The sequence below is a fragment of the Ovis aries genome, chromosome 26 (genome assembly GCF_016772045.2).
Source record: "Ovis aries strain OAR_USU_Benz2616 breed Rambouillet chromosome 26, ARS-UI_Ramb_v3.0, whole genome shotgun sequence".
NCBI classification, from domain to species: Eukaryota; Metazoa; Chordata; class Mammalia; order Artiodactyla; family Bovidae; genus Ovis; species Ovis aries.
The window spans coordinates 26,362,788-26,374,186 of NC_056079.1; the positions used below are offsets into that span (position 1 = coordinate 26,362,788).

Genomic DNA, 11,399 nt, shown 5'->3' on the forward strand with positions numbered 1-11,399 from the left:
TGAAATCAGTTATAAAAACATTAGTTACCAGTTTTTAAAAATTAAGTATAGTTGACTTACAGTATTAGTTTCATATGTACAACATAGTGATTCAATATTTTTATATATGATACTCCAAAGTTATAAAATACTGGCTATTTGCCCTGTGCTGTATGTTACATCCTTGTAACTTATTTTATACCCAGTACTTTGTACCTCTTAATCCCCTTTTCCTATCATGCCCCTTCCCCCATACCTCTCCCTGCTGATAATCACTAGTTACATCATTAAGATACTAAAGTAGTTATCAAGGCTGCTAGTGTCTGTTTATTTTGTTGTGAGGTTTTGTTTTAAAACTTGAATAAATACTGTATTTTAGATTAATAAATTATTTTACTTTCAAATGTACATAGAAATTAAAGCTTCATTTATTTATTCACTACTCACTTTCAGGGGATTTAGGGGACTAATTTAGAAGCAGAGTGGTCAACATTATAGTTCATCTGTATTCTCTCCTTTTGGCTTAAGGAGAAGACTAGGAATTTTTAGTTCTGTAACCATGTTTGCTATTATGAATACTTAATTCAAAGTTTATTCACTGTAGCCTATTTTACTTTTAAAAATCAATGTGTAAAAAAAAAAGTTCTTTTTTGAGCTTCTCATAAAAAGAGAATTTGGGGCTGTTCCTTGAAGTTTATGTTATCTTTTTTCCTTAATAGTTAATGATCATGTTTATATTCTGTCATTATATTGATATTATTTTTGATTATTTGTGCTATGTTTCAAATTGTGTAGACAGACCTCTTTTCAAGCACAGAACTACAGGAAGAACAGAGGAAAAGTTTGGTCCTGGAAAATAAAGCAAACTCACTTTCACCATCTGTGGCTGTCACGTATTCTTTTTTCCAAGAAAAGAAAATGTCTTTGGTAAGTGTTACTTTCAAGTTAGAGGGAATTTTTAAATTTATCTAAACATATTTTATCAGCTTTTCAGTATTAATTGGGATACATTTCTTATAATCATACAGTGTTTCACATTGGTTCATTTTATAATTAATTTTAGAACAAGGTCATTTTCTTTTTCTAAGCCTACTTCTAGTAAAATCAGCAAGTATAGTTTGAGCATGATTATCTTACAGAGGTTGTATCAGAGGTACTGATTAACACATTTATAGCTTAGGGATGTTGAAGCAGCCATATTTTGAAGCTTTTTTTTTTAATGGGTTTAATAGTTAAAAAACTATTACAGTATGTACTGATAATAGATAATCTCTAAGATACATTGTTAAGTAGAAAAAGGAAGGTGCCTAGTGGTGTGAAAAATTTACATAAATGTGTATATATATGTATGTATTTGCATGCTTATATATTTATAAATGGGTTTCCCTGGTGGCTCAGATGGTAAAGAATCTGCATGCAGTGCAGGAGATGGGGGTTCAGTGCCTGGATCAGGAAGATCCCCTGGAGAAGGAAATGGCAACCCACTCCAGTATTCTTGCCTGGGAAATCCTACAGACAGAGGAGCCTGGTGGGCTACAGTCCGTGGGGATACCAAGAGTCGGGCACGACTGAGTAATTCTTTCTTTCACTTTTACACATATTCATATATGTGTATGTATATGTATATAAAAGTGTAGGTATATACAAGTGCATAAATATCTCTGGAAGGATGTCCAGGAAGCTAGAAATAAGTTTTAAAAAAGCAACAAACTTGCTTTTCACTCTCCCCTCTAGTGTCGTGTTCTTTTTTTTTTTCCTTAACCGTATCTACTTGATGCTCTTTGAAAGAAATCTGACTGCTGTGAAAAATGGCCATACTTCCTGTTTCTTCATCATTATGGCAGAAGTCTTTAAGATTGTGGAGATTTTTAAAATACACAAAATGAAGAGGGTATCTTAGTGGCAGAAGGGCAGAATGAGGCTTCCCCATGAGTTTCACTGATTTGCATTCCTGTCCTCTCTGGTGTTAAATTGATTTAGATCAGGCTGTATGGTGCAGGGCCTCTTTTTCCTGTTCTCTGTGGCTCATGCTTTAGGCTCCATTACACACTTTGTATTCTGTTTAAGATTCAGTACAAATAAAAATAAATAGTCCTTAGCTTGTCTCAGTCATTAATAGATGTTCTACTCAGATAGCCAAACTCCTTAATTAAGTTTGAAAGCCATTACACAAAGAACCAAATAATTCCACTGTACTCTTTTTGAAACAAAGTACATGATAAAGAGGAATTATAAGTTCAGTCTCTTATTTAAACAGTTACTTACATATACATGTTAAACATGCTTGTATATATATAATTGGACCAAATATGTATGGCAAAACTGTATGTAATTACTAAGAAAATATGGAATAGCCTCTAAATTTTTTGAATAAATTATATTCTCATACTCAGCCAGGATATGAAGTTTCATATATTACATATTCATGGTTAAAAATATGAGGAGTGGTATATCTTCATTTGGGTCTTTTGCTATTATTTGGTTGTATATTATTGTGAAAAACTGTAGTGTAATTATCTGTGCCTCCTGGGAGCCTGAGGGGGGTCTTGCTAGTTAAGCACAAAATTAAACATGCCTAAGGACTAATTAATCAGGAGTTATAATACAATTAGTTTTCGGTAATATGATGCCTGGTATCAAATAACCCTGATATTAGGCAGACATGGCAGTAACTAAAAACCTTCCTTTGAGTGATGAAGAATATTGCTTTACATGCCCTGTTCTGTGAAAATATCAGCATTCATACAAATACAGTCCAAATTTAGACTTTCAAGGTGTGTTAAAAAAGAGTATCATGAAATAATTTAGAGCTGAGTGATTGAACTTCCTGAATGTTGAGAAGAATATTTTATCTAACAGACACCTTAACTGGATTTGGAGCTGCATTTGTTTAAAAACTACATAAATACGTAGCAATGTCCTTAACAATTCATGTTAAGTTTAGTAGTAGGCAAATGATGACAGCCACTTGTAAATTATGTTTGTTCTTATTTTATGAATAAAGTCCACTTAAAGCACTTTTTAAAGTCTTTTTGAGAACCTTTTATAGAATACATTCAGAACCTGATTTTATCACTAAGCATTTTGGCATTTGTCTTCCTGGAAGTTCATGTAACTGAAATGCCATGTGTTATTTCAAGTGTACAGTTTATTGAGTTATAGTTTACTGTATTTTTAAAAGGTCGTGGCAGCTATTAGACTTATGTAGAATGACTGTTCTCTGTTACTAATGGGTTTTTAAGGTGAATAATTGCAGAAGGGTGAGTACTGATCTCTTAGCTACAGCTGGGTGATTTTGCTTCATTCAATATAGTAAGTATACAAAGCAGCAGCACCTGTGGAGTTCTAGCATGTGAGTCATTTTGAAGAATTAGTTAAAATGAGAAATTTACATGAAGGTTCAGTCTACTGTTCTACTTCTCAGGGAACACTTGCTACCTGAAGGTTTTGGACCTTGTGTTTCTATACAGCACAGTGGAAGCTTAAAAAATCTCACTGGTGGTTTTGCTGCCTTTGCTCTAGAAGGATACAGCTGAGAAGAGGACTCTGCCTCTCACAACAGTTGGCATGCACTTATCCCAAGCGATGAAAGCTGGCTACCCAGTTGATACGGAGCGCGCAGGCCTGACTCCAGAGATTCGAAAGGTTATTGCTGATGTTATCCGAAACCCTCCCATCAACTCAGGTGATAACCGTGAGCCTTGTCTGCAGCCTTAATGACTTGAGTCGTTGAACCCAGATGAAGTAAACAAGCAATCTGCTGATATTTTCCACTCTGATCACATTAACCCTTTATGCTACTATGAAAACTTCACTTTTCGAATGCTTTGTCTTGTTTTAGAAATACAATCTTTCTTCCCATCATCACTCAAAGGAAAGTCTGAATCAGAGGAATTCTTTTTTTGTTTGTTTGTGTCAGCTTCTGATTACACCTTCAACACCCATCTCCAAAACAGAGCTCTTTTATCCTTCTCTGATTTCCAGTTCATCACTTGGAAAAAACATCCTTCCCCATAGCTTACTGACTCTTAGTTTCTTCCTACATCTTTTTGATTCCCTGTCATTGGTTTCACTGAACTAGCCTTTCTCGTCCAGGCAGTCGTGTCAGGCACTGTGAAGTTGAAGGGATGGACTTGGGTCTCTTGGGCCCTTTGTGGAAGGGTTTTCTCCTGTCATTATGCTGTGGAACCTCAACTGTGGTCAAGCCCCTTTGTCTGCCTTACAGAAAATGTTAAAATCTGCCTATTTTAAAATTATGATCCCTTTCTTACAGAAGTAAAGACGAAGTGCATTAGAAGGGTTTTCCTCCTCTAAATGTACAAACGTAAACTAGATGTATCATAATAATCCAGTAAATCTGATGAATTTTTTTGGGTTGTTAGGACAGAGCAGAGGACATAGCAAAAGCCTCATCTCCAGAGCTGCAGTGCAAATAGTTAATTAAGCTTTTTACTACGTCAGACTATTTCCCGCTCAGGAATAAGGATACAGTTCTCCCCCCAAGGTTAGAAATAAGGTGAAAAAGATCACAATTAATACTATACTTAATTGATAAGAACAAAAGTATTTAAGTTACCTTCAATGGCAGCCTTCATTCTAGGCCTGAAGAAGACTTGACTGAAGAACACCTCCATCTCTTCTGCTGATCAACCTAAGAGGCCAGGGGAGGGACAAACACAGGTTTGAGCAGGGAAACCTGCTCAAGGTTAGTTCCAGGGAAAAGTTTCCCTCTTTAGGGAACCTAAGTTAGTTCCAGGGAACCTGTTTCCCTCTTTAGGGTTAGGGTTAGGGTTGTTCTGCCAACTTTTATTTAAAGGAAAGACATACGCAATTTCTAATCCTGGTCGATGAGACCTTCAAGTATTTTAAGGGTTTGTTGATAAATTATGTCAAGATCTTATTGGAGGGAGGGGACACCTTAACAACTAATTCTGCTTCTATGTCACAGCTCTCTGGTCATGTTTTGATGTCCCATTTAGGGCAGTCTCTATAGGGAAAATATGTGCTAGGCTTGCTAATCTGTATAATAGTTGTGAGTTCATAACTGGAAATTAATGAATTGGCATTGTGTGAACTTGGTTCACATGGCTCTGTTAAGGTTAATACTGGTTTGTAAATCTGAAAACCTGAGGGCCAAATCCTGTCCTGTGATAAAATATCCAAGGTCACTTAGCTGTGAGTATCTTGTGAGGAAGCTAGCCATCTTAGCCGGTCACCCTCCAGTCTTTCTCACTTCAGCTGCCATTTTACTAGAAGTTAAGGCAGAGAAAGGACAATGGTAATTACTTGTGGGGTTAGAATCATGATTGTATAACATCTTTCTTTCTTCAGTGCAGAAGGAAATAGTATTTCAGAGGAAGTCAAATGCCTTCTTGCTCACATGCCTGCTTGATATTAACACCCTAGAATTACTTTTTTCCTTATATATGTATTGTCTCTTAGGATTTAGAGAAAGATGTGTCTCTGATAAGCAGTTTGATAGTATACAATATCATCTTAAAGAGCTTGTGCAGTTTCCCCCCCCCCTTTTCCTATTTTCTTTACTACTACATATTGAGTATAGCAAATTTTCATTGAGTTAAATATTAAATTGAAATTAATATTTCAATTGAATTAATAAATTCAATAAATTGAATTAATAAAGATATTAGCATAAACTGAAATTCCAAAGAACAATGAAATTTAAATTATACTTATTAAACACTTCATCTTTCTGTCCAAACATTATATATATATTATACAGATAATATGAAAATATATATTATTGTAGTTTACTTCCAAAGCCAAAATTAAGAACGTTAAGATTCATGTGCTCTATCTAAACTTTATTTCTTTCGATTGTACATTTATAGTCTGTAATATGTCATTTATTGATGTGACATTTTATTTTTGAATTCTTATTTTTCCATAATAAAATACTGGTTGTTATCTCACTGGAGGAAACACTGTTGAGTTATAAACTATAATAAGAAATGAAGATATCCATGTCACACTAATGATTCAGATAGGTTATTTCATCTTTTACTTAGCTGTAGCCATATCACATAATTTGGTGTTTTAATGAACCAGTTTGTTGGCATTTAAATTCTGCACAATCTTGAATTGATAATTTTCTATATTTTATTATGGCATAATCTTATACTTAAACATAAGAGTATTTGAGAACTGAGAAATTGTCTTATTATTTTCATGCTTATTTACTAAATAGATTTTGTCCTTGTAACTTAATATTTTAAGGAATTCTGCACTTTTTTATTCTTTTTTTTTCATATTTACATAATTTTAAGCTGCTTCTTTTATGGAGTTGAGATTGTAACTATGCCTACTAATAAATAAAGCAATGTATTTAATGATGTACCTGGATAATATTTTGAAGAATTTTGTTCTTTCATTCTTAATGTACATGTCCCTGGAAAATTAAGGGTGGCTTCCAAGGGACATGCCACAAAAATAAGGGTAATTTGATCTCTTTAACCACTGAAGGAGTACAGGCAGTGTTCATTGTTTCACTTGATTTTTCAGCCCTTATTTGTGTGGAAAGTTAGGGCAAATAAGATCTTAAAATAAAATCTATCTTTCTCAGAAAACATATTAAATTAATAGACATTTTAAATAGTTGATATGTTTTGTTATGCTTCAATATCTACTGAAAGAATCCTTTTTATTAGCATCTTATTTACAAGTATGATTAGCTTCTATTTTAAGAATAGATTATTTTCAAAAAAATTAGCTTATAATTGATATTTGGGGTTTGAAGCATAATTCCTTTAGAAACAGTTCTATGGATGGTGGTTTTGATTCTCAGTTTGAAACAGAAGTTCTGCAGAGTGGATGAGCTGACCTGATTCTGGCTCTTAGAGGCAGGGGTGCAGGAGTGAGGGGGGCATGTGCTTACTCCATTTCCGATCTGTGAGGGGGTAGGCATTTGCAAGAGGAACATCTTCTCTAACCACCTTCCTCCTTCCTCTCTACAAAATATTTCATTATTTCCAGCTCATAGATTTTTCTGTAGTGATCTATGTAATTTACTTTTAAATCTTTTTAAAAATTCTTTTACAGATACAAATAAAATTAACCTAATTAGAATATATGTTCCTGAAAACATTGACATGTACCTTATCCACATGGCAATCAAGATCCTGGAAAAAGATGGTGACCACAGAATGCGATGCCACTCTTCATGTGATCCCATCAAAAAGCGATGTTTCCCCAACCCTGAAGAGAGCTCTTCAAATTCTAAGAGAAGCAAGGAAGAAGTAGACACCAAGACCAAGGTGTTAATTATGTGTAGAATTTTCATATACTGTCAGTGTTCAATTTCCGTATCCTAATACCAGAATGTTGTAGTTTTTGATGTGTTATAAATTCTGATAGGTTACTTTTTTTAAAAAAAATCTCTGGGCTATGTTTCCTTTGGTTTCATAAATCTGATCTAAGAGATTTTTTTTTTAATGACAAGAAAGTGAAGTGAAGTGAATTGAAGTCGCTCAGTCGTGTCCGACTCTTTGTGACCCCATGGACTGTAGCCTACCGGGCTCCTCTGTCCATGGGATTTTCCAGGCAGTAGTACTGGAGTGGATTGCCATTTAGAATATAATCCCATCTATTCTAGCTTATTGTGTGGGAATGTCAGCTTAAATTTTACATCTACTTTATAATGACTGTATAACCTGGAAATTCCCTTTCTTTCAGGGACTTCCCTAAAATTTGGGAGTCCAATGGTTAAGACTCTGTTCTTCCAATGCAGGGGGCACAGAGTCAGTCCTTGTTCAGAGAACTAAGATCCCACATGCCTTGTAGCATGGTCAAAAAACAAAACCCAACTTCTGTTATAAATACCTCTTTAGATACTGGAATTTGTCTATCATTCTGCTACTCTTCATGCTCTGTTCCTGTTACACTGAATCTCTCAGGTACAAGGGTAGTTGTTTCTCATGGTCCTGGGCATATCCCAGTGCACTTTTGCATGATCAGAGAACGACCATGAGTTTAGTAGTATTTTACATGGTATATTTTATTAAAATCACATGCTTTGAAAATTATTGTTCTATGATTTATCTGAGATAAATTGTAATTAGAGAATAACTATTCTTTGACACTGTGACTCTACCAAATGATTACAAAGACTTGAAAATTTGACATTTAATTTCTTCTGGGCCTGAAGTTTGTGAGAATCATAATTAACTCATAAATTACTTTAGTTCCTGGATGATAAATTCAGCATAGCGGTAGGTGGTTGCTACTATTTATATTAGAGAATTAGGAACTTTATTTCAGTTGTAATCTTTACAAGATTTCCAACAGTTAAACTCTTTTTCTCTCAATAGCTTAAAAATAAGAGGGACTGGTTTTTTAAAACTGTCCTTCAGTTAGATGTGTATATATTCATGTCCCAGATAACCTAATGAAATTTGTTTACCTGGAATTCTTTACATTATTTTGGCAATTGATTAGCTATAAGAAGGACATTAAAGAAGATATATGTTGGGCAGTGGTAGTGAAATTTGGCTGCTATTCCCAGCCTTTTATTTCTGAAATCTGTATACCGAGTGCCTAAGACCTAATTTTTTCCCCAGCTGTATCTGTCAATACAGGAAAAAGTGTAACTTGTCATTTTTCCTGAATATTGAAGCACATTTAGAGTGAAATATTGTTTCAACCACACATTAACATTTTTGCTTCCCTCCTGTTCTAATATCATATTCTGACAACAGAGTGGAGGTATTTTTTTTAATCGGGACATAACTGCTTTGTGGTATTGTGTTAGTTTCTGCTCTGCAACATGAATCAACCACATGTGGATATGTAGAATGGAGCTATTGTGGAGACGGTGGGTAAGTGGGTGGAAATCATACTCAGCTTACTGCATTTAGCCTTTTCTTTTTCCCCATTTAGGGGAACAAGAATATTGAGGCTGGGAAGTAGATTATGAGATGAGTGAGCCAGCCAGACTGTTTTTCTTCCATCCGCCTTCCAGTATAGAAAGCTACTCTGAGCGCTGTAGAGTCTGTTGGAGGCCAGGTTTCAAGATCCTTCATGTGTTAACATTCGTCTTCTCTACCGCCCTGGGTTGTATTCCTGAGTCCCTTTCATTTTACGATTATGAGGCTTCTAATAAAAGCTAACATCAAAACAAATTCTCTTTATTAGCTGATGCACCATTAGGTTCACATCTGTTGTGACTGCTGTTTACTGGAGGAAGATTATGTCTTGATAATGGTAGTTCTGATTAATATACTGAGGCACACAGTAGATTCTTCAAATATGTTTTTTTCTTTCAGATAAGTTTTTTTCAAATAAGATTCTTCAAATAAGTTTTTTAAAAATTGATGGCAAGTTTTCATAAATTGAAGCTTTTAAATTTTTGTTTATTTCAGGATGTTTAAAAGATTTTTGCCTTTTACTATTTTTGTCCCATTGGTTTTTATTTCTTCTTAAGGGAGAAGAAATTTCTGCCCTCTATTGGATCTGCTTGTGCAAATCATATAGTAGGCAACCACTGCCTCTGGGTTTAATTTTTTCCCCTAAAAGTTAGAGACTTTTAACTTAGAATTCTGAGGCTTCATTTGGTGCACAGGACGCCCTAGAATTAGACAGAATATTGTGCCTGTGTACATTTGTCTTTTTTTCCTAAGTGGATCCCTCGTTTCAGCAGATCCTCAAAAGAGTCTACAAAACAAAGATCGTTTTTTTCCCTGTGTACGGAGCAAATATTTTTTGAGTACGTGTGATGTCTCAGCAATTCTGCAAGGTCCTGATGATACCTGAACTACTCCAAGTTTGTCCACCAGCGTAGATGTACACGTTGTACGCTTTTTTAATCGCTACTATAACTGTGTGTGTGTGTGTACACATGCTCAAGCAGATGCCTTCCTCCGAACATTAAATTCACCATTTTGGCCTACCCAAAGTTAATATGGATCTGGAATAATATCCAGTTCTTTCCTTCCCAAATGAGAGTCTTTTAGACACTTGAGTGTCTAAAAATACATAACAGGGTGGCAGGTAATTGCCTAAACAAATGATATAGTGATTTTGTCTCTCATGTGTGTACTTTTGAATCAGAACTAAACTCTATAGATATCATTATTTTGTTTTATTGAAAAGGGAATGATGATGGGTGTATATTTAGTAACTTAATGCAGGATATATAAGAGATGTGGGTTCGATCCCTGGGTTGGGAAGATCCCCTGGAGGAGGGCATGGCATCCCACTCCAGTATTCTTGTCTGGGAAATCCCATGAACAGAGGATCTTGGTGGGCTACAGTCCATGGGATCTCAAAGAGTCGGACATGACTGAAATGACCTAGCACACGGCACAGCACATGTTACTTGCCAGCAGTACAAATATATATATACATATATATAATATAGATACTTTTTTTGTTGTTTCTTTCCTACAGACTTCGTCTGAAACCTCCAAGAGAAAATTACCTGGGTGGTTTGCCAGAGGAAATGAGATCTTACCTGATAGCAGCAAGAAATCAGTGGCCAAAACCAAAACGAAGGGTCTTTTTAGTTAAACTGGCAGCTGTCAGAGGAGTTATGTGTCCTGCTGTATTATGAGAAGGAAGCTGTATATCATTTCTGAAAAGAGTAGGCAGTGTTTGTTTAAAAATTATTCTAATTTTGAAGTAAAACTCACCTATTTATTGAACAGCTGGCATTTTAAAACAGCCTTGGGCAAGCCACGTAAAGTTGAGTCTTCTGAGAGTCTGAGTGAGTACGTCCTAGGACAGAATCTTAAGTTACCTTCCTATGAGATTGCTTTAAGAAATCATGTCATTGCCTGTTTTCTAATCTCTTCACTTATTTCCATAGTATGTTTGGAATATGTAATGTGCAATGATTTAATACAGGTAACACATTAGGAGTTGTACAGTGATTATGTGTGTGATATGAAATATTCCTGTATTACCAAAATTCTGTCTTATATATGAAGAATGTGTAGTTATTTTACAATTTTTTTTTTTTAGGAGAAACTTGTGTGCATTTTAAAATGGTGCTAGTGGGCCAGACCAGTGAAAATGAAACGTTTAGGGTTCTGTGTAAATAGAGAAAAGAATAGCATAAAGGAGACCAAATGCACTAGGCAGCTATGCACTTTGTATCTTACATATGATTTCTATTATTTTTCAAATAATAATAAAAAGTCTTTCCTACTGAAAATTATAAAGGTATGTATTTTCTTAAACTTTCATTTATTTAATTATCACCGTGAACAAAGCTAGTGGAGGTGATGGAATTCCAATTGAGCTATTTCAGATCCTAAAAGATGATGGTGTGAAAGTGCTGCACTCAACACACCAGCAGATTGGAAAACTCAACAGTGGTCACCGGATGGGAAAAGGTCGGTTTTCATTCCAATCCCAAAGATGGGCAATGCCAAAGAATGTTCAAACTACCACATAATTGTACT

At 35.0% G+C, this 11,399-nt stretch overlaps 1 protein-coding gene across 16 annotated transcripts in view; it reads left to right on the top strand.

Moving 5' to 3' along the window:
- The window catches only part of WRN (WRN RecQ like helicase), a 113,045-nt gene extending 101,896 nt beyond the window's left edge, over positions 1–11,149 (top strand). For 12 of the 16 annotated variants that reach the window (XM_060407122.1, XM_042241444.2, XM_042241446.2 and 9 more), the window contains 4 exons: positions 775–906; positions 3,502–3,664; positions 7,039–7,253; positions 10,384–11,149. In XM_060407122.1, coding sequence (XP_060263105.1) covers positions 775–906; positions 3,502–3,664; positions 7,039–7,253; positions 10,384–10,503 — 630 coding nt within the window. In that variant the 3' untranslated portion in view covers positions 10,504–11,149. The remainder of the gene's footprint in view (positions 1–774; positions 907–3,501; positions 3,665–7,038; positions 7,254–10,383) is intronic. The other 4 variants (XM_060407112.1, XM_060407114.1, XM_060407113.1 and 1 more) reach the window with 1 other exon arrangement.
- Positions 11,150–11,399: the final 250 nt, after the last annotated feature.